The sequence below is a fragment of the Struthio camelus genome, chromosome 16 (assembly GCF_040807025.1).
Source record: "Struthio camelus isolate bStrCam1 chromosome 16, bStrCam1.hap1, whole genome shotgun sequence".
NCBI lineage: Eukaryota > Metazoa > Chordata > Aves > Struthioniformes > Struthionidae > Struthio > Struthio camelus.
The window spans coordinates 1,023,823-1,045,914 of NC_090957.1; the positions used below are offsets into that span (position 1 = coordinate 1,023,823).

The 22,092-nt window shown below is 69.7% G+C and overlaps 1 protein-coding gene across 1 annotated transcript in view; it reads left to right on the forward strand.

Annotated features, from left to right (window-relative positions):
• RYR1 (ryanodine receptor 1) overlaps nt 1-22,092 on the forward strand; it is a 103,424-nt gene that overhangs the window by 24,816 nt on the left and 56,516 nt on the right. The window contains 20 exon segments of the mRNA XM_068910408.1: nt 965-1,060; nt 3,042-3,160; nt 4,154-4,287; nt 6,054-6,295; nt 7,449-7,641; nt 9,629-9,845; nt 10,961-11,065; nt 11,575-11,678; nt 12,359-12,442; nt 13,079-13,238; nt 14,310-14,457; nt 16,331-16,536; nt 17,296-17,470; nt 17,557-17,765; nt 18,386-18,771; nt 19,491-19,617; nt 20,137-20,297; nt 20,551-20,716; nt 20,811-20,897; nt 21,064-21,290. Coding sequence (XP_068766509.1) covers nt 965-1,060; nt 3,042-3,160; nt 4,154-4,287; nt 6,054-6,295; nt 7,449-7,641; nt 9,629-9,845; nt 10,961-11,065; nt 11,575-11,678; nt 12,359-12,442; nt 13,079-13,238; nt 14,310-14,457; nt 16,331-16,536; nt 17,296-17,470; nt 17,557-17,765; nt 18,386-18,771; nt 19,491-19,617; nt 20,137-20,297; nt 20,551-20,716; nt 20,811-20,897; nt 21,064-21,290 — 3,346 coding nt within the window.

A 22,092-nucleotide genomic window follows, 5' to 3' on the forward strand; every position in this document is an offset into this window, starting at 1 on the left:
GCAGCGCGGGGAGGGTGCAGCGGGGGCTGGGTGCAGGGGTGCAGCGCAGGAAGGGTGCAGCGCGGGGCTGGGTGCGGGGGGCAGTGGGTGCTCTATGGAGGTGGGTGCGGGGGGCAGTGGGTGCTCTATGGGGCTGGGTGCGGGGGGCAGTGGGTGCACTATGGAGGTGGGTGCAGGGGGCGGTGGGTGCTCTATGGGGCTGGGTGTGGGGGGCGGTGGGTGCAGCGTGGGCTGGGTGCGGGGGGCAGTGGGTGCACTATGGGGCTGGGTGCAGGGGGCGGTGGGTGCTCTATGGGGCTGGGTGCGGGGGGCAGTGGGTGCACTATGGGGCTGGGTACAGGGGGCTGTGGGTGCACTATGGAGGTGGGTGCGGGGGGCAGTGGGTGCTCTATGGGGCTGGGTACAGGGGGCTGTGGGTGCACTATGGGGCTGGGTGCGGGGGGCAGTGGGTGCTCTATGGGGCTGGGTGCGGGGGGCGGTGGGTGCAGCGTGGGCTGGGTGCGGGGGGCGGTGGGTGCACTATGGGGCTGGGTGCAGGGGGCGGTGGGTGCAGCGTGGGCTGGGTGCAGGGGGCGGTGGGTGCACTATGGGGCTGGGTGCAGGGGGCGGTGGGTGCACTATGGGGCTGGGTGCGGGGGGCGGTGGGTGCAGTGTGGGCTGGGTGCAGGGGGCGGTGGGTGCACTATGGGGCTGGGTGCAGGGGGCGGTGGGTGCAGCGTGGGCTGGGTGCGGGGGGCTGTGGGTGCACTATGGAGGTGGGTGCGGGGGGCGGTGGGTGCTCTATGGAGGTGGGTGCGGGGGGCGGTGGGTGCTCTATGGGGCTGGGGGCGGGGGGCGGTGGGTGCAGCGTGGGCTGGGTGCAAGGTCCGGGCGGCCGCGGTCCCCGTGCGAGGCCGGGCACGAGCCGTGGGGCGGGGGGGGCGCTGCCCCCCGGCCGGGGGGTCCTGACCCACGTCTCCCCCAGCCTCGCTGATCCGGGGCAACCGCTCCAACTGCGCCCTCTTCTCCAACAACCTCGACTGGCTCGTCAGCAAGCTGGACCGCCTGGAGGCCTCCTCGGGTGAGCGCCAGCCTCGCACGGGGGCCGGGACCCTCGCACGGGGGCCAGGACCCTCGCACGGGGCTGGGATCCTTGCACGGGGGGCAGGGACCCTCGCACGGGGGGCAGGGATCCTCGCACGGGGGCCGGGACCCTCGCACGGGGGGCAGGGATCCTCGCACGGAGGGCAGGGACCCTCGCACGGGGGGCAGGGACCCTCGCACGGGGGGCAGGGATCCTCGCACGGGGGCCAGGACCCTCGCACGGGGCTGGGATCCTCGCACGGGGGGCTGGGACCCTCGCACGGGGCCGGGACCCTCGCACGGGGCTGGGATCCTTGCACGGGGGGCAGGGACCCTCGCACGGGGGGCAGGGACCCTCGCAATGGGGGCAGGGACCCTCGCACGGGGCCGGGACCCTCGCACGGGGGGCAGGGATCCTCGCACGGGGGGCAGGGACCCTCGCACGGGGGGCAGGGATCCTCGCATGGGGGGCCGGGACCCTCGCACGGGGGGCAGGGATCCTCGCATGGGGGGCCGGGACCCTCGCAATGGGGGCAGGGACCCTCGCACGGGGGGCAGGGATCCTCGCATGGGGGGCAGGGACCCTCGCACGGGGCTGGGATCCTCGCACGGGGGGCAGGGATCCTCGCACGGGGGGCTGGGACCCTCGCACGGGGCTGGGATCCTTGCACGGGGCTGGGATCCTTGCACGGGGCAGGGATCCTTGCACGAGGGCAGGGGCTTGCCCGGGGGCTGGGGACCCTCGCATGGGGCCGGGACCCTCGCACGGGGCCGGGGACCCTCGCCCGAGGGCAGCGGCTTGCACGGGGCTGGGGACCCTTGCACGAGGGCCGGGGCTTGCACGGGGGCCGGGACCCTCGCATGGGGCCAGGGACCCTTGCACGAGGGCAGGGGCTTGCACGGGGGCCGGGACCCTCGCACGGGGCCGGGACCCTCGCATGGGGCCAGGGACCCTTGCACGAGGGCAGGGGCTTGCACGGGGCTGGGGACCCTTGCACGAGGGCCGGGGCTTGCACGGGGGCTGGGACCCTCGCATGGGGCCAGGGACCCTTGCACGAGGGCAGGGGCTTGCACGGGGGCCGGGACCCTCGCACGGGGCCGGGACCCTCGCATGGGGCCAGGGACCCTCGCCCGAGGGCCGGGGCTTGCATGGGGGCCGGGACCCTCGCACGGGGCCGGGACCCTCGCATGGGGCCGGGGACCCTTGCACGAGGGCAGGGGCTTGCACGGGGGCTGGGGACCCTCGCCCGAGGGCCGGGGCTTGCACGGGGGCCGGGACCCTCGCACGGGGCCGGGACCCTCGCATGGGGCCGGGACCCTCGCATGGGGCCGGGGACCCTTGCACGAGGGCAGGGGCTTGCACGGGGGCTGGGGACCCTCGCCCGAGGGCCGGGGCTTGCACGGGGGCCGGGACCCTCGCACAGGGCCGGGACCCTCGCACGGGGCCGGGGACCCTTGCACGAGGGCCGGGGCTTGCATGGGGGCTGGGACCCTCGCATGGGGCCAGGAACCCTCGCCCGAGGGCAGGGGCTTGCACGGGGGCCGGGACCCTCGCACGGGGCCGGGACCCTCGCATGGGGCCAGGGACCCTCGCCCGAGGGCCGGGGCTTGCACGGGGGCCGGGACCCTCGCACGGGGCCGGGACCCTCGCATGGGGCCAGGGACCCTCGCCCGAGGGCCGGGGCTTGCACGGGGGCCGGGACCCTCGCACGGGGCCGGGACCCTCGCACGGGGCCGGGGACCCTCGCCCGAGGGCTGGGGCTTGCACGGGGGCCGGGACCCTCGCACGGGGCCGGGACCCTCGCATGGGGCCGGGGACCCTCGCCCGAGGGCCGGGGCTTGCACGGGGGCCGGGACCCTCGCACGGGGCCGGGACCCTCGCACGGGGCCGGGGACCCTCGCCCGAGGGCCGGGGCTTGCACGGGGGCCGGGGACCCTTGCACGAGGGCCGGGGAGCGCCGCTCACGCGGCCGGCGCAGGCATCCTGGAGGTGCTCTACTGCGTGCTCATCGAGAGCCCCGAGGTGCTCAACATCATCCAGGAGAACCACATCAAGTCCATCATCTCCCTCCTCGACAAGCACGGCCGCAACCACAAGGTGGGCGCGTGCACACGCGTGTGCGCCGCCCCGCAGCCGCGGGCTGGGCCGTGCTCCCCGTGCGTCTGTGCTCACGTGTGCGTGCGCACACGCGTGTGCGCGGCCCCGCAGCCGCGGGCTGGGCCGTGCTCCCCGTGTGTCTGTGCTCACGTGTGCGTGCGCACACGCGTGTGCACCGCCCCGCAGCCGCGGGCTGGGCCGTGCTCCCCGTGCGTCTGTGCTCACGTGTGCGTGCGCACACGCGTGTGCGCGGCCCCGCAGCCGCGGGCTGGGCCGTGCTCCCCGTGCGCGTGTGCTCCCCGCGCGTGTGCACACGCGTGTGCGCCGCCCCGCAGCTGCGGGCTGGGCCGTGCTCCCCGTGCGTGTGTGCTCCCTGTGCGTGTGTGCTCCCCGCGCGTGTGCACACGCGTGTGCGCCGCCCCGCAGGTGCTGCACGTGCCGCGCTCCCCGTGCGTGTGCGTGCGTGTGCTCACGTGTGCGTCCCCGCAGGCGCTGGACGTGCTGTGCTCCCCGTGCGTGTGCGTGCGTGTGCTCACGTGTGCGTCCCCGCAGGTGCTGCACGTGCCGCGCTCCCCGTGCGCGTGCGTGCGTGTGCTCACGTGTGCGTCCCCGCAGGCGCTGGACGTGCCGCGCTCCCCGTGTGCGTGCGTGCGTGTGCTCACGTGTGCGTCCCCGCAGGTGCTGCACGTGCCGCGCTCCCCGTGCACGTGCGTGCGTGTGCTCACGTGTGCGTCCCCGCAGGTGCTGGACGTGCCGCGCTCCCCGTGCGTGTGCGTGCGTGTGCTCACGTGTGCGTCCCCGCAGGCGCTGGACGTGCCGCGCTCCCCGTGCGTGTGCGTGCGTGTGCTCACGTGTGCGTCCCCGCAGGCGCTGGACGTGCCGCGCTCCCCGTGCGTGTGCGTGCGTGTGCTCACGTGTGCGTCCCCGCAGGCGCTGCACGTGCCGCGCTCCCCGTGCGTGTGCGTGCGTGTGCTCACGTGTGCGTCCCCGCAGGTGCTGGACGTGCTGTGCTCCCTGTGCGTGTGCAACGCGGTGGCCGTTCGCTCCAACCAGAACCTCATCACCGAGAACCTGCTGCCCCGGCGCGACCTGCTGCTGCAGACCGGGCTGGTCAACTACGTCACCAGGTGGGCTGGGGGCCTGGGGGGCCGGGGGCGCTTCTGGGGCCTCTCAGGGGGCTTCTGGGGCCCCTTGGGTGCCTCTGCGGGGTCCTGCGAGGCCTTGGGTGCTTCTGCGAGGTCTTGGGGTGCCCTTGCGGAGCCTGGGGTGCTCCTGGGACGATCCATGGGTGCTTTGAGGTGCTCCTGGGGGGGTCCTAGGGTGCTTTGAGGTGTTCCTGGGGGCCCTTGGGGAGCTTGGGGTGCTCCTAGAGGGTCTATGTGTGCTCCTGGGGGCTTCTGGAGGCCTCTGAGGTCACCTTGGGTGCTCCTCGGGGGTCCTAGGATGCTTTGGGGTGCTCCTGAGGTCACCTTGGGTGCCTCTGTGGGGTCTTGGGTTGCCCTTGTGGAGCCTGGGGTGCTCCTGGGAGGGTCCATGGGTGCTTCTCGGGTGTCCCTGGGGGCTTCAGGGGGGTCCTAGGGTGCTTTGAGGTGCTCCTGAGGGCGCTGTGGAGCCTGGGGTGCTCCTGGGGTGGTCTGGGTGCACCTGGGGCCCCTTGGGTGCTCCTGAGGGGTCCATGGATGCTTTGGGGTGCTCCTGTGGTGCTCCTGGGCACCCTGGGATGCTCCTGGTTTGCTCCATGGGTGCTTCTGGGATGCTTTGGGGTGCTCCCAGGGTCACCTTGGGTGGTCCTGGGAGGTCCTAGGATGCTTTGGGGTGCTCCTGGGGGCCCTTGGGGAGCCTGGGGTGCTCCTGGGAGAGTCCATGGGTGCTCCTGGGGGCTCCTGGGGGGTCCTAGGCTGCTTTGGGGTGCTCCTGGGGGCCCTTGGGGAGCCTGGGGTGCTCCTGGGAGAGTCCATGGGTGCTCCTGGGGGCTCTTGGGGGGTCCTAGGCTGCTTTGAGGTGCTCCTGGGTGCTCTTGGGGAGCCTGGGGTGCTCCTGGGGGGTCCTAGGGCGCTTTGAGGTGCTCCTGGGTGTCCTTGGAAAGCCTGGGGTGCTCCTGGGAGTCTCCATGGGTGCTCCTGGGGGGTCCTAGGATGCTTTGGGGTGCTCCTGGGGGCCCTTGGGGAGCCTGGGGTGCTCCTGGGAGGGTCCATGGGTGCTCCTGGGGGCTCCTGGGGGGTCCTAGGGCGCTTTGAGGTGCTCCTGGGTGCCCTTGGGGAGCCTGGGGTGCTCCTGGGGGGTCCTAGGATGCTTTGGGGTGCTCCTGGGGGCCCTTGGAAAGCCTGGGGTGCTCCTGGGAGTCTCCATGGGTGCTCCTGGGGGGTCCTAGGATGCTTTGGGGTGCTCCTGGGGGCCCTTGGGGAGCCTGGGGTGCTCCTGGGAGGGTCCATGGGTGCTCCTGGGGGGTCCTGGGGGCTTCTGGGAGGTCCTTGGGGGCCCTTGGGGTGCTCCTGGGGGGGCCTGGAAGGCCCTCGGGGGCACCTGGGTTCTCCTGAGGGGTCCGGGGGGGGGTCCCTGGAGTGCTTCTGGGTGCTCCTGGGGTCTCTGAGGGATCCTGGGGAGGGGGTTGCCATGGTCCTAGGGTGCTCCTGGGCTGCCCTAAGGGCTCCTGGGGGGCTCTGGGGGTCCTGGGCTGCCCCTGGGGGCCCTAGAGCGGTCCTGAGGGATATTGGGGAGGGGTCTAGGGTGCCCTCGGGGGCCCTAGGGTGTCCCTGGCGGTATCGGGGAGGGGGAGGTCCGGGACCTGGGGGCACCCTGGGGTCTCCCCGGGGGTTGCGAGTCAGGCCGGGGAGGGCAGGAGCCCCCCCCCAGGCCGGTGCCGACCCTCCGCGTCCCCCCCCCCCCCACCCAGCGTGCGCCCCAACATCTTCCTGGGCACCCACGAGGGCTCGACGCAGTACAAGAAGTGGTACTTCGAGGTGGTGGTGGACCACGTGGAGCCCTTCGTCACGGCGCAGGCCACCCACCTGCGCGTGGGCTGGGCCATGACCGAGGGCTACAGCCCCTACCCGGGGGGCGGCGAGGGCTGGGGGGGCAACGGCGCCGGCGACGACCTCTACTCCTTCGCCTTCGACGGCCTCCACCTCTGGGCAGGTACCGGCCGGCGGCCCCCCACCGCGGGCGCCCCGCGTGTGTCGCTCGCGCGCCCCTCGTGCACGCCGCGTGCGTCCCGTCGTGCGTCCCCTCGTGCACCCGTCGTGCGTGCCGCGTGCACCCGTCGTGCATCCCATGTGCACCCCCATCATGCATCCCGTCGTGCGTCCCCTCGTGCACCCGTCGTGCATCCCATGTGCACCCCCATCATGCATCCCGTTGTGCGTCCCCTCGTGCACCCGTCGTGCATCCTGCGTGCGTCCCGCGTGCACCTGTCACGCATCCCGCGTGCACCCGTTATGCATCCCGCATGCTCCCGTCGTGCGTGCTGCGTGCGTCCCATTGTGCATCCCGTGTGCACCTGTCATGCATCCCGCATGCGTCCCCTCGTGCACCCATCGTGCACCCGTCGTGCATCCCGTGTGCACCCGTCCCGCGTCCCACGTGTGTCCCCTTGTGCACCCATTGTGCATCCCGCAAGCGTCCCATCGTGCACCCATCATGCATCTCGCGTGCACCTGTTGTGCATCCCGCGTGCACCCGTCGTGCATGCCGCGTGCGTCCCCTCGTGCACCTGTCGTGCGTCCCGTGTGCATCCCATTGTGCATCCCTCATGCACCCGTCGTGTGTCCCGTGTGCACCCGTCATGCATCCCGTCGTGTGTCCCCTCGTGCACCCGTCGTGCATCCCGTGTGCACCCGTCCCGCGTCCCGCGTGCGTCCCCTTGTGCACCCATTGTGCATCCCGCAAGCGTCCCTTCGTGCACCTGTTGTGCATCCCGCGTGCACCCATCGTGCATCCCGTGCGTGTCCTATGTGCGCCCCTCGTGCACCCCGCGTGCGTCCTGCGTGCGTCTTGTGTGCGCCCCTTGTGCACCCGTTGTGCATCCGCGTGTGCTCCCGCGGGAGCACACCCCCTGGAGCACCCCTTGCACGCCCCCCCCGGTGCACGCCCCCCCCCCGGTGCGCGCCCCCCCCCAGTGCGCGCCCCCCTGGTGCACACCCCTGGAGCACCCCTTGCACGCCCCCCCCCCGGTGCACGGCCCCGAGTGCCCCTTGCATGTCCCCCCATTGCACACCCCTGGAGCACCCCTTGCACGCCCCCCCCCCGTCGCACGCCCCCCCGCCGGGGGCTGACGGCGGGCGGGGGGCAGGCGGCGTGGCGCGGGCCGCGGCCTCGGCGCAGCGGCGGGCGCTGGCGGCCGACGACGTGGTGAGCTGCTGCCTGGACCTGGCGGTGCCCAGCGCCTCCTTCCGCCTCAACGGCTGCCCCGTGCGCGGCGTCTTCGAGAGCTTCAACCTCGACGCCCTCTTCTTCCCCGTCGTCAGCTTCTCCGCCGGCGTCAAGTGAGGCCCGGGGGGGGCTCGGGCCCACGGCAGCGGCCCCGCGGGCCTGCTCCTGCCCCCCCGCCCCCCCCGGCTATGGGTCTTGCCGGGGGGCCAAGGGGGAGGTTGGGGTGCACAGAGGATGGTGGGGGTCCGGGGGGATGGTGGGGTCTGGGGGATGCTAAGAGGATGGTGGGGGTCCGGGGGGATGGTGGGGTCTGGGGGGATGGTGGGGGTCTGGGGGATGGTGGGGTCTGGAGGGATGCTAAGAGGATGGTGGGGGTCCAGGGGGATGGTGGGGTCTGGGGGGATGGTGGGGTCTGGGGGGATGCTAAGAGGATGGTGGGGGTCCAGGGGGATGGTGGGGTCTGGGGGGATGCTAAGAGGGTGGTGGGGGTCCAGGGGGATGGTGGGGTCTGGGGGGATGGTGGGGTCTGGGGGGATGCTAAGAGGATGGTGGGGGTCCAGGGGGATGGTGGGGTCCGGGGGATGCTAAGAGGATGGTGGGGGTCCAGGGGGATGGTGGGGGTCCAGGGGGATGGTGGGGTCTGGGGGGATGCTAAGAGGATGGTGGGGGTCCAGAGGGATGGTGGGGTCTGGGGGATGCTAAGAGGATGGTGGGGGTCCAGGGGGATGGTGGGGTCTGGGGGGATGGTGGGGGTCTGGGGGATGGTGGGGTCTGGGGGGATGCTAAGAGGATGGTGGGGGTCCAGGAGGGATGGTGGGAGTCCGGGGGGATGGTGGGGTCTGGGGGATGCTAAGAGGATGGTGGGGTCCGGGGGGATGGTGGGGTCTGGGGGGATGCTAAGAGGATGGTGGGGGTCCAGGAGGGATGGTGGGAGTCCGGGGGGATGGTGGGGTCTGGGGGGATGCTAAGAGGATGATGGGGGTCTGGGGGGATGGTGGGGGTCTGGGGGATGCTAAGAGGATGGTGGGGGTCCAGGAGGGATGGTGGGAGTCCGGGGGGATGGTGGGGTCTGGGGGGATGCTAAGAGGATGGTGGGGGTCCAGGGGGATGGTGGGGTCTGGAGGGATGCTAAGAGGATGGTGGGGGTCCAGGGGGATGGTGGGGTCTGGAGGGATGCTAAGAGGATGATGGGGGTCTGGGGGGATGGTGGGGGTCTGGGGGATGCTAAGAGGATGGTGGGGGTCCAGGAGGGATGGTGGGAGTCCGGGGGGATGGTGGGGTCTGGGGGGATGCTAAGAGGATGGTGGGGGTCCAGGGGGATGGTGGGGTCTGGAGGGATGCTAAGAGGATGGTGGGGGTCCAGGAGGGATGGTGGGGTCTGGAGGGATGCTAAGAGGATGGTGGGGGTCCAGGGGGATGGTGGGGGTCCGGGGGGATGGTGGGGTCTGGGGGATGCTAAGAGGGTGGTGGGGGTCCGGGGGGATGGTGGGGTCCAGGGGGATGGTGGGGTCTGGGGGGATGCTAAGAGGATGGTGGGGGTCCGGGGGGATGGTGGGGTCTGGGAGGGATGCTAAGAGGATGGTGGGGGTCCAGGGGGATGGTGGGGTCTGGGGGGATGCTAAGAGGATGGTGGGGGTCCGGGGAGGATGCTGGGGTCTGGGGGGATGCTAAGAGGATGGTGGGGTCCAGGAGGGATGGTGGGGTCTGGGGGGATGGTGGGGGTCCAGGGGGATGGTGGGGTCTGGAGGGATGCTAAGAGAATGGTGGGGGTCTGGGGGGATGGTGGGGGTCTGGGGGGATGCTAAGAGGATGGTGGGGGTCCAGGGGGATGGTGGGGGTCCGGGGGGATGGTGGGGTCTGGGGGGATGCTAAGAGGATGGTGGGGGTCCGGGGAGGATGCTGGGGTCTGGGGGGATGCTAAGAGGATGGTGGGGGTCCAGGAGGGATGGTGGGGTCTGGAGGGATGCTAAGAGGGTGGGGGGGGTCCGGGGAGGATGGTGGGGTCCGGGGGTTGCCGGGGGGGCTGCCGGGTGCTTCGGGGGGCTGCGGGGACGGGGGGCGCTGCCGGGGCGCCCACGCTGCCGCCGCCCCCCCGGCCAGGCTGCGGTTCCTGCTGGGGGGCCGCCACGGGGACTTCCAGTTCCTGCCGCCCCCCGGGTACTCGCCGTGCGCCGAGGCGCTGCTGCCCCGCGAGCGGCTCCGCCTGGAGCCCATCAAGGCCTACGAGCGGGACGGCGCCGGCGCCCGCAGCCTCCTGGGGCCCACGCAGGCCCTGGCCCACACCGCCTTCACCCCCTGCCCCGTGGACACCCTGCAGGTGCGCCGGGGCTGCGGGGCCGGGGGCTCGGGCTGCGGGGCCGGGGGGCTCGGGGTGCATGGCTGGGGGGTTTGGGGTGTGTGGCTGGGGGGTTTGGGGTGCATGGCTGGGGGCTCGGGGTGTGTGGCTGGGGGGGTTTCGGGGTGCATGGCTGGGGGCTTGGGGTGCATGGCCGGGGGGCTCAGGGTGCATGGCTGGGGGCTTGGGGTGCATGGCCGGGGGGTTTCGGGGTGCGTGGCCGGGGGGGTTCGGGGTGCGTGGCTGGGGGGTTTCAGGGTGCATGGCTGGGGGGCTCGGGGTGCATGGCTGGGGGGTTTCGGGGTGCATGGCTGGGGGGCTCGGGGTGCATGGCTGGGGGGTTCGGGGTGCATGGCTGGAGGGTTCAGGGTGCATGGCTGGGGGCTTGGGGTGCATGGCCGGAGGGCTCAGGGTGCATGGCTGGGGGCTTTGGGTGCATGGCTGGGGGGCTCGGGGTGCATGGCCGGGGGCTTGGGGTGCATGGCCGGGGGGCTCGGGGTGCATGGCTGGGGGCTTGGGGTGCATGGCTGGGGGGTTTGGGGTGCATGGCCGGGAGCTTGGGGTGCATCCCTGGGGCATTTGGGGTGCATGGCCGGGGGCTTGGGGTGCATGGCCGGGGGTTCGGGGTGCATGGCCGGGGGGCTCGGGGTGCATGGCTGGGGGGTTTGGGGTGCGTGGCCGGGGGCTTGGGGTGCATCCCTGGGGCATTTGGGGTGCATGGCCGGGGGCTTGGGGTGCATGGCTGGGGGGGTGCATGGCCGAGGGTCTCGGGGTGCATGGCTGGGGTGTTTGGGGTGCATGGCGGGGGGGCTCGGGGTGCATGGCTGGGGGGTTGGGGTGCTGGAGGATTTTGGGGTGCATGGCCGGGGGCTCAGGGTGCTGGGGGGATTTGGGGTGCAAGGCCCAGAGGTTTGGGGTGCTAGAGGGTTTTGGGGTGCATGGCTGGGGGATTTGGGGTGCTGGGAGCTTAGGGGGTTTGGGGTGCACGGCCAGGAGTTTTGGGGTGCTGGGGGGGTGGGAGCTGCAGAGATTTGGGGCGCACGGCCAGGGATTTGGGGGGGGAAGAGCCTGGAGGCTCACGCCGCGCCGCCCCCCAGATCGTGCTGCCCCCCCACCTGGAGCGCATCCGGGAGAAGCTGGCGGAGAACATCCACGAGCTGTGGGCCCTGACCCGCATCGAGCAGGGCTGGACCTACGGCCCCGTGAGTGACCCCCGGCCCCCCTGCCTCGGGGTGCTGTCGCCCCCCTGCAGGCAGATGAGCCCCCCCTCCCCTCCAAAGCCCTTGCTGTGCAGTGGACCCCTCCTGAGACCCCAAAACCCCCTGGATCTCCCCAAGCCCCCCAACTCCCCTGGGGTGCCTCAGACTCCCCCCCCCCCAAATCTCCCAAGTGCCTTGGGTGCAACAGACACCCCGGAGCCCCCAAGCCCCTTAGGGTGCTATGACCCCTCCAAAACCCCCAGGGGTGCAATGGACACCCCTGAGTCCCCCCAAAACCCCGTGGGGTGCAACAGACCCCCCAAAGGCTGCTTGGGGTGCAGTGGACACCTTGAGCTCCCCAAGCCCCTAGAGGTGCTACAGACCCCCCAAAAAACCCCTAGGGGTGCAATGGGACCCCCCTGAGCCCCCCACCTCCACGAGGGGGGCCAGCAGCCCCCAGCCCCCTCGGTGCTGCCCCAGGGCTGGGGGCTGACCCCGTCCGGCCCCCCCAGATCCGCGACGACAACAAGCGCCTGCACCCCTGTCTGCTGGACTTCCACAGCCTGCCCGAGCCCGAGAGGAACTACAACCTCCAGATGTCGGGGGAGACCCTCAAGTGAGGGGCTGGCGGGGGCCTGGGGGTCTGGGGCACCAGGGCTGGGGCTGGAGCTGGGGGTCTGGGGCACCAGGGCTGGGGTTGGAGCTGGGGCTGGAGCTGGGGGTCTGGGGCACCAGGGCTGGGGTTGGAGCTGGGGCTGGAGCTGGGGGTCTGGGGCACCAGGGCTGGGGCTGGAGCTGGGGGTCTGGGGCACCAGGGCTGGGGTTGGAGCTGGAGTTGGAGCTGGGGCACCAGGGCTGGGGGCTGGGACTGGGGTTGGAGCTGGGGGTCCAGGGCTGGGGTCTGAGGTCTGGAGCTGGGGTTGGAGCTGGGGGTCCGGGGCACCAGGACTGGGGTCTGGAGCTGGGGCTGGAGCTGGGGGTCTGGGACACCAGGGCTGGGGTTGGAGCTGGGGCTGGAGCTGGGGGTCTGGGGCACCAGGGCTGGGGTTGGAGCTGGGGCTGGAGCTGGGGGTCTGGGACACCAGGGCTGGGGTCTGGAGCTGGGGGTCTGGGACACCAGGGCTGGGGTTGGAGCTGGGGGTCTGGGACACCAGGGCTGGGGTCTGGAGCTGGGGGTCTGGGACACCAGGGCTGGGGTTGGAGCTGGGGGCCCAGGGCCAGGGTCTGGGGCTAGGGCAGGAGGTGTGGGGCTCTGGCCTGGGGCTGGGGGGCCCCCCCTCACATCGTGCCCCCCAGGACGCTGCTGGCGCTGGGCTGCCACGTGGGCATGGCTGACGAGAAAGCTGAGGAGAACCTCAAGAAGATCAAACTGCCCAAAACGTAGGTGCCAGGGGGCAAAGGAGGGCTGGTGGGGGGGGGGGGTTGAGGGGTTTGGGGGGGATCGGGGGCTGGTGGCACTGGGGATGGGGCAGAGCTTGGGGCAGGGGCTTGGCTCAGGGGTCCCAGTTTGGAGTGGGGGGTACTGGTTTGGGGGGACCCTGAGCTGGAGAAGGTGTTACTGGTTTGGGGGTATCCTGGCCTTGGGGGTCTTTGGGGGTTGGTGGTTTGGGGTGGGGGCTGGATCCTGACTGGGGTCCTCAGTGGGGGGGGGTGTCTTGCAGGGGCACCAGTGGGGCTCCCCAGTTGGTGTCCCAGTGGGGCTCCATGGTCAGGTGTCCCCAGTTTGAGGGGTTCCTCAGTCAGGACTCCCCAGCTTGGGGGGAGTTCCCTGATGGGGGGGGGTCCTGTTGGGGGAGACAGTAGGGTGCCTAAATTGGGGGGGGGGTCCCTGAATGGGTTCTTAATCAGGGGTCCCAAACTTGGGGAGGGGGTCTCTGGTGGTGGGTGCCCATTGGAGTGTCCCCAATGGGGGAGCTTGGAGGGCTCCAAACTGGGGCTGCCCCTTGGGTTGGCGGCCGGAGTTTGGGGGGGGGTCCTGACCGTGCGTTCCCCCCCCGTCCCCCCCCACCTCCCCAGCTACATGATGTCCAACGGGTACAAGCCGGCGCCGCTGGACCTGTCGCACGTGAAGCTGACGCCGGCGCAGAACACCCTGGTCGACCGCCTGGCCGAGAACGGGCACAACGTGTGGGCCCGCGACCGCGTCCAGCAGGGCTGGACCTACAGCATCGTCCAGGTGCGCCCCGGCCCCGCGTCCCCGTGCCCGTGGCTGTGGTGTCCCCATGCGCCTGTGTCCCCATGTCCCCGTGCCCGTGGCTGTGGTGTCCCCATGTCCCCGTGTCCCCATGCACCTGTGTCCCCATGCACCCCATGCTCATGGCTGTGGTGTCCCCATGTCCTCATGCACCCCATGCCCATGTTCCCTTCTCCCCGTGCACCCCATACCCCTGGCTGCGGTGTCCCCATGCACCCCATGCCCATGGCTGTGGCGTCCCCATGTCCCCATGCACCCCATGCCCATGTTCCCTTCTCCCCATGCACCCCATGCCCATGGCTGTGGTGTCCCCATGTCCCCGTGCACCCCATGCCCATGTTCCCTTCTCCCCATGCACCCCATACCCCTGGCTGCGGTGTCCCCATGCACCCCATGCTCATGGCTGTGGTGTCCCCATGTCCTCATGCACCCCATGCCCATGTTCCCTTCTCCCCGTGCACCCCATACCCCTGGCTGCGGTGTCCCCATGCACCCCATGCCCATGGCTGTGGTGTCCCCATGTCCCCATGTCCCCATGCACCCCATGCCCATGTTCCCTTCTCCCCATGCACCCCATGCCCCTGGCTGTGGTGTCCCCATGTCCCCGTGCACCCCATGCCCACATTCCCTTCTCCCCATGCACCCCATGCCCCTGGCTGTGGTGTCCCCATGTCCTCATGCACCCCATGCCCATGGCTGCAGTGTCCCCATGTCCCCGTGCACCCCATGCCCACGTTCCCTTCTCCCCATGCACCCCATGCCCCTGGCTGTGGTGTCCCCATGTCCTCATGCACCCCATGCCCATGGCTGCAGTGTCCCCATGTCCCCGTGCACCCCAAGCCCACGTTCCCTTCTCCCCATGCACCCCATGCCCATGGCTGCAGTGTCCCCATGTCCCCGTGCACCCCATGCCCACGTTCCCTTCTCCCCATGCACCCCATGCCCGTGGCTGCGGTGTCCCCACGCACCCCATGCCCGTGGCTGCGGTGCCCCCCGTGTCCCGGCGGCTGCGGTGCCCCCGTGTCCCCGTGCCCACGGCCGCCGCGTCCCCAGGACATCAAGAACAAGCGCAACCCCCGCCTGGTGCCCTACAACCTGCTGGACGAGCGAACCAAGAAGACGAACCGCGACAGCCTGTGCGAGGCGGTGCGCACCCTCATCGGCTACGGCTACAACATCGAGCCCCCCGACCAGGAGAGCCGTGAGTGCTGGCCCCCCGCAGGGCGCCGTTGGGGGTGCCAGGGGCTGTTTGGGGTGCAGGGAGGATGCAGGGTGCCATTTGGGGGATGCAGGGTGCTGTTTAGGGGTGCAGGGTGCTGTTTGGAGGTGCAGAGAGGATGCAGGGTGCTGTTGGGAGGTGCAGGGTGCTGTTTAGGGGTGCAGGGTGCTGTTTGGAGGTGCAGAGAGGATGCAGGGTGCCATTGGGGGCGCAGGGTGCCATTGGGGGTGCAGGGTGCCATTCAGGGGTGCAAGGAGGATGCAAGGTGCTGTTGGGGGGTGCAGGGAGGATATAGAGTGCCGTTGGGAGATGCAGGGTGCTGTTTAGGGGTGCAGGGTGCTGTTGGGGGGTGCAGGGTGCCATTGGGGGGGTGCAGAGAGGATATAGAGTGCCGTTGGGAGATGCAAGGTGCTGTTTAGGGGTGCAGGGTGCTGTTTGGAGGTGCAGAGAGGATGCGATGCAGGGTGCTGTTGGGAGGTGCAGGGTGCTGTTTAGGGGTGCAGGGTGCTGTTTGGAGGTGCAGAGAGGATGCAGGGTGCTGTTGGGGGGTGCAAGTGCCATTTGGGGGTGCAGGGTGCTGTTTGGAGGTGCAGAGAGGATGCAGGGTGCCGTTGGGGGGTGCAGAGAGGATGCAGGGTGCCGTTGAGGGATGCAGGGTGCCATTTAGGGGTGAAGGGTGCTATTCAGGAGTGCAAGGAGGATGCAGGGTGCTGTTTAGGGGTGCAGGGTGCTGTTGGGAGGTACAGAGAGGATGCAGGGTGCCGTTGGGGGTTGCAGGGTGCCGTTGGGGGGCACAGGGTGCTGTTGTGGGGTGCAGGGTGCTGTTGGGAGGTGCAGAGAGGATGCAGGGTGCCGTTGGGAGGTGCAAGGTGCCATTTGGGGGTGCAGGGTGCTGTTTGGAGGTGCAGAGAGGATGCAGGGTGCCGTTGGGGGGTGCAGAGAGGATGCAGGGTGCCGTTGAGGGATGCAAGGTGCCGTTTGGGGGATGCAGGGTGCTGTTGGGAGGTACAGAGAGGATGCAGGGTGCCATTGAGGGATGCAGGGTGCCATTTAGGGGTGAAGGGTGCCATTCAGGAGTGCAAGGAGGATGCAGGGTGCTGTTTAGGGGTGCAGGGTGCTGTTGGGAGGTACAGAGAGGATGCAGGGTGCCGTTGGGGGTTGCAGGGTGCCGTTGGGGGGCACAGGGTGCTGTTGTGGGGTGCAGGGTGCTGTTGGGAGGTGCAGAGAGGATGCAGGGTGCCGTTGGGAGGTGCAAGGTGCCATTTGGGGGTGCAGGGTGCTGTTTGGAGGTGCAGAGAGGATGCAGGGTGCCGTTGAGGGGGTGCAGAGAGGATGCAGGGTGCCGTTGGGAGATGCAAGGTGCCGTTTGGGGGATGCAGGGTGCTGTTGGGAGGTACAGAGAGGATGCAGGGTGCCGTTGAGGGATGCAGGACGCCATTTAGGGGTGAAGGGTGCTATTCAGGAGTGCAAGGAGGATGCAGGGTGCTGTTTAGGGGTGCAGGGTGCTGTTGGGAGGTACAGAGAGGATGCAGGGTGCCGTTGAGGGATGCAGGGTGCCATTTAGGGGTGAAGGGTGCCATTCAGGAGTGCAAGGAGGATGCAGGGTGCTGTTTAGGGGTGCAGGGTGCTGTTGGGAGGTACAGAGAGGATGCAGGGTGCCGTTGGGGGTTGCAGGGTGCCGTTGGGGGGCACAGGGTGCTGTTGTGGGGTGCAGGGTGCTGTTGGGAGGTGCAGAGAGGATGCAGGGTGCCGTTCGGCGGTGCAGGGTGCCGTTCCGGGGCACAAGGAGGGCACAAGGCGCCGTCGCGGGGGTGCTGACAGCCCACCCCCCCCCTACTCCCCCCCCCACCCCCAGCCGCCCAGGGGGTGCCGCGGGGCCGCGCCGACAAGGTGCGCATCTTCCGGGCCGAGCGGAGCTACGCCGTGCGCTCGGGCAAGTGGTACTTTGAGTTCGAGGCGGTGACGACCGGCGAGATGCGGGTGGGCTGGGCCCGGCCCCACGTGCGCCCCGACGCCGAGCTGGGTGCCGACGACCTCGCCTACGTCTTCAACGGGCACCGGGTGAGCCCCGAGGCGCCCCACAGCCCCCCGGGCTCCGCGGGTACCCCCGTGGCCCCGATGCGCCCCTGTGGCCACCTAGCTGCCCCCTCCCCTGGCCAGCCCGGGGCAAGGGGGTCCCCACATCCCCCCCATCCCCCTGTATCTCCCCTACATCCCCCCTTCTACCCCCTTCCCATGCTGGCTGATGCCCAGGTGCCCCCTCAGGTCCCCTGTACCCCGCTAATGCCCCACGTCCCCCGGTCCCCTATACCGTCCTGATGCTCCAGGTCCCCTCCAGCCCCCTATGCCCCCAGGTCCCCCACATCCTCCTGGTCCCCTCCAGCCCCCCCATACTCCCCCATGCTCCTGGGTCCCCCAGGTCCCCCTGGTCCCCTATACCCTCCTGATGCTCCAGGTCCCCTCCAGCCCCCCATGCCCCTGGGTCCCCCAGGTCCCCCATGCCCTCCTGATGCCCCGGGTTCCCCAGGTCCCCCATGCCCTCCTGATGCCCCCAGATCACCTCCAGCCCCCCATGCCCTCCTGATGCCCCAGGTCCCCTAGGTCCCCCATACCCTCCTGATGCCCCCAGATCACCTCCAGCCCCCCATGCCCTCCTGATGCCCCAGGTCCCCCAGGTCCCCCATACCCCCCTGATGCCCCCAGATCACCTCCAGCCCCCCATGCCCTCCTGATGCCCCAGGTCCCCCATACCCTCCTGATGCCCCCGGCTCCCCCCCTCCCCGGCCCCCTATATCCTCCCGATGCGCCGGGTGCCCGCAGGCGCAGCGCTGGCACGTGGGCAGCGAGCCCTTCGGGCGGACGTGGCAGCCGGGCGACGTGGTGGGCTGCATGATCGACCTGGGCGAGAGCCACATCACCTTCACCCTCAACGGCGAGGTGCTCATCAGCGACGCCGGCTCCGAGCTCGCCTTCAAGGACTTCGACGTGGGCGAGGGTGAGCCGGGTCCCCTGGGGCGGCGGCGGCGGCACCCGGACGCCTGGGCCCTCGGGTGCTGAGGCCGTGTCGCCCCCGCGCCGCAGGCTTCGTGCCCGTGTGCAGCCTGGGCTTGGACCAGGTGGGGCGGCTGAACCTGGGCCAGGACGTGAGCAGCCTGCGCTTCTTCACCATCTGCGGCCTCCAGGAGGGCTTCGAGCCCTTCGCCATCAACATGAAGCGCCCCATCACCCTCTGGTTCAGCAAGAGCCTGCCCCAGTTCGCCCCCGTGCCCCCCGACCACCCCCAGCTCGAGGTCAGCCCGGAGCGGGACATGGTGGTCCGGGAGCCCGCAGGGCCTGGGGGACCCCATGGGAGTTGGAAGGACTCCTCCAGGGGCTGAGGGTCCTGGGCAAGGGGACACCCATGGAGGGATGGGGGGACCCATAGGAGTTGGGGGTCTGAGGAAGCCCTATGGGGTTGGCAATGGGGGCTGGGGGTTTTGGGGTGCTGTGTGGAGGGATAGGAGTGTCCAGCCTTTGTGTCCTCTGGCCAGTGTGACATGTCCCCACAGGGTCCCCAGGGGCAAGGGGTCCCCAGTGCCTGAGGGTCCCAGTGGTGGGGAGATGCATGTCCCTGGAGGGGTTCCCAGGGTGCAGGGGGTGCCCGATCCCTGTGGGTCCCCAGGCTAGGGTGACACATGTGTCCATGGGGTCCCCAATCCCTGTGGGTCTCCAGGCTGGGGTGATGCACGTCCCCATGGGGTTCCTGGTCCCTGGAGGTCCCCAGGCTGGGGTGATGCATGTCCCCATGGGGTCCCCAATCCCCATGGGTCCCCACACATGGGCAGTGCACATCCTTCCAGTGGTTCCCAGTGCAGGGGCTCCCCGGTCCTGGCATGACGTGTCCCCACGCTGGGGGGGGTGTCTCCTGCAGGTGACGCGGATGGACGGGACGGTGGAGACGCCGCCGTGCCTGCGGCTGTCCCACCGGGCGCTGGGCTCGCCAGCCGCGCAGCCCGAGCTCCTCTTCCTCCGCCTCAGCCTGCCAGTGCAGTTCCACCCCCATTTCCGCTGCACCCCGGGGACCACGCCGCTGCCCCGCTCCCCCCCCGAGCCCCCCGACGACTCGAGCCCCCCCGGCCTTGAGCCCCTCTCTGACTTCGAGCGCCTCCGCCGCTCCGCTGCCCCTCGGCACCCCGAGGCCGACGGCGAGGCCGACAAGGCGCCCGGGGGGGGACCCGCAGCCACAGCCCCCCGCGACCAGCCCCGCGCTGAGAACGAGAAGGATGCGGCCACCGAGAAGGGCAAGCCTCGGAGGGGGTGAGTGGGGAGCAGGGGGTGCCCCCTGGTGGGATATGGGAAGCCCAGGGGCGTTGCCCCATGATGGGGACATGAGGATGGTCCATGGTGAGGTCTTGGGGGGCATTGTGCATGGTGGGGACATGGGGATGGTCCATAGTGGTGTCCTGCAGAGCATTGCCCCCATTGCCTCATGATGGGGACATGGGGATGGTCCATGGTGAGGTCTTGGGGGGCATTGCCCATGGTGGGAACATGGGGATGGTCCATAGTGGTGTCCTGCAGAGCATTGCCCCCATTGCCCCATGATGGGGACATGGGATGGTCCATGGTGAGGTCTTGGGGGACATTGCCCATGGTGGAGACATGGGGATGGTCCGTGTTGAGGTCCTGGTGGGCATTGCCTATGGTGGGGACATGGGGAAGGTCCATGGTGAGGTCCTGGGAGGCATTGCCCATGGTGGGGACATGGGGATGGTATATGGTGAGGTCCTGGGGGGCATCGCCTATGGTGGGGTCATGGGGATGGTCCATGGTGAGGTCCTGGGAGGCTTTGCCCCATGGTGGGGACGTGCAAGTGCCCTGTGGTGGCGACATAGGGATGGTCCATGGTGGGCTCTTAGGGGACATTGCCCCATAATGGGGATGCAAGGGGCTTGGTTAGGGGCTGAGCAGGGCTGTGGGGTGTACCGCTATGGGGTGCATGGGGCCGGCCCCCCCTCAGTCCCGGTGCCCCCCAGGTTCCTGTTCAAGGCGAGGAAGACAGCCTTTGCGCCGCCCCCCGCGGTGCCCACTGTTCCCCGCCTCGAGGAGGACGTGGTCCCTGATGAGCGTGACGACCCCGAGGTCATCATGAACACCACCACGGTAGGTGGGGGTCAGCCCCTGTCCCAGCACATCCATCCCGTCCATCCCCCCCCCATCCTGGTACCCTGATCCCTGTCCCAGCATCCCAGTGTCCCATCCTGGCTTCCCAACCCCAGCCCGGCACCCTGACTCCCACCCCGGCACCTCGTGGTACCCGTCTTAGCACCCTGCTCCCATCCTGGTGTCCCTCTACTCTGCTGTCCCAGTCCTGGCATCCTACATCCCCATGTGGTCTCCGTTCTCTGGTCCTTGTCCCCGTGCCCCATGTTCTCCATCCCCCATCCCCATACCCCACGGTCCATATCCCTTGCTGCATCCCCATCCCCACGTCTCTGTCTCCATCCCCACGTCTCTGTCTCCATCCTGTATCCCCATGCCCCACGGTCCCCATCCCGTATCTCTGAGCCCCAAGGTCCCTATCCCTAAGTCTCTGTCCCCATGTTGTCCCCCATCCTGCATCCCCATGCCCCGTGGTCCCCATTGGTGGCCCTGGCCCCACACTCACCTCTCTGCCCCCAGTACTACTACTCGGTGCGGATCTTCGCCGGGCAGGAGCCCACCTGCGTGTGGGTCGGCTGGGTGACCCCCGACTACCACCAGCACGACACCACCTTCGACCTCTCCCGCGTCCGCACCGTCACCGTCACTATGGGCGATGACAAGGGCAACGTGCACGACAGGTACCGCCGTGGGGCACAGGGATGCCATGGGGCTGGGGGGACCAGGGGGTCCTGGGGAGAATGGCAGAGCAATGGAGAAGGGGTCCAGGACCAGGGTCCCTGGTGGGGGCAATGGAGAAGGATCTGGGACTGGGGTCCCTGGTGGGGGTGACAGAGAAGGCTCCAGGACCAGGATCCCTGGGGAGGTGATGGGGAAGGTGTCCTCCCCATCACCCCCTTTTTGCCCCCCATCACCCCCTTTTTGCCCCTACAGCATCAAACGGAGCAACTGCTACATGGTCTGGGGAGGGGAGTTTGCCAGCAACACGCAGCAGGCGCGGGTCAGCCACACTGACCTGGTCATCGGCTGCCTCGTGGACCTGGCCACCGGGCTCATGACCTTCACGGCCAACGGCAAGGAGATCAACACCTTCTTCCAGGTGAGCCGACCCCCCAACAAGAGCTTGGGGGGGTCCTGTCCCCAGTCCCATCCCCAGTCCCTGTCCCTGGTCTCAGCAGCTCTGTCCTTGTCAGGTGGAGCCCAACACCAAGCTCTTCCCGGCCGTCTTCGCCCTCCCCACCAGCCAGAACGTCATCCAGTTCGAGTTGGGCAAGCTCAAGGTGAACGTGACCACCTGGACGCCTGGGTTCCCCAGGAGATCGCGGGGTCTGTAGGATGGAGCAAGGGGAGTCTGGTCCCCTGGGTGATGGGGAGGTCTTGGGTGAGGGGGGAGCAAGTGGCCTGGACGCTGGGTCCCATGCCTCACACCCCTCCGTGTCCCTGCAGAACATCATGCCCATCTCAGCCGCCATGTTCTACAGCGAGCGCAAGAACCCGGAGCCGCAGTGTCCGCCGCGGCTCGTCATCCAGCTCCTGACGCCGGTCACCTGGAGCCGGATGCCCAACGAGTTCCTGGCCGTGGACATGGCCCGCGTCAGTGAGCGCCACGGCTGGATGGTGGAGTGCGCCGACCCCCTCGTCATGATGGCCCTGCACATCCCTGAGGAGAACAGGTCAGGACCCCCCGCCCCCTTCCTGTGCCCAGAGGACCCAGATGTCCTATCCCCACCCTACTGGACCAGGTGTCCAGTCCCCAGGGGACCCAGGTGTCCTGCCTCCACCCTAGGGGACCCAGATGTCCAGTCCTCACCCTGTGAGACCACATGTCCTGTGCCCAACCCAGGGGACTTGGTGTTCCTAGGGGACCCAGATGTCCTATCCCCATACTAGGAGTCCAGCTGTCCTGTTCTCACCTTAGGAGACCCAGATGCCCTGTCCCCAGGGGACCCAAGTGTCCTGTCCCCACCCCAGGGGACCCAGATGTCCAGTCCTCACCCTGTGAGACCACATGTCCTGTGCCCAACCCAGGGGACTTGGTGTTCCTAGGGGACCCAGATGTCCTATCCCCATACTAGGAGTCCAGCTGTCCTGTCCCCACCCCAGGGGACCCAGATGTCCTGTCCCCAGGGGACATAGACACCCTGCCCCTGGGGGACCCAAGTGTCCTGTCCCCACCCCATGGGACCCAGATGTCCTGTCCCTGGGGGACCTAGATGTCCTGTCCCTGGAGGACCCAAGTGTCCTGTCCCCACCCCAGGGGACCCAGATGCCCTGTCCCTGGAGGACCCAAGTGTCCTGTCTCTGGAGGACCCGAGTGTCCTGTCCCCACCCCAGGGACCCAGGTGTCCTATCTCCAGGAGACTCAAGTGTCCTGTCCCTGGAGGACCCAACCGTCCTTCCCTCACCCTAGAGGACCAGATACCCTCTCCCACCCCAGATGCCCTTTACCCCCAGGGGGCCCAGGCATCCTGCCCT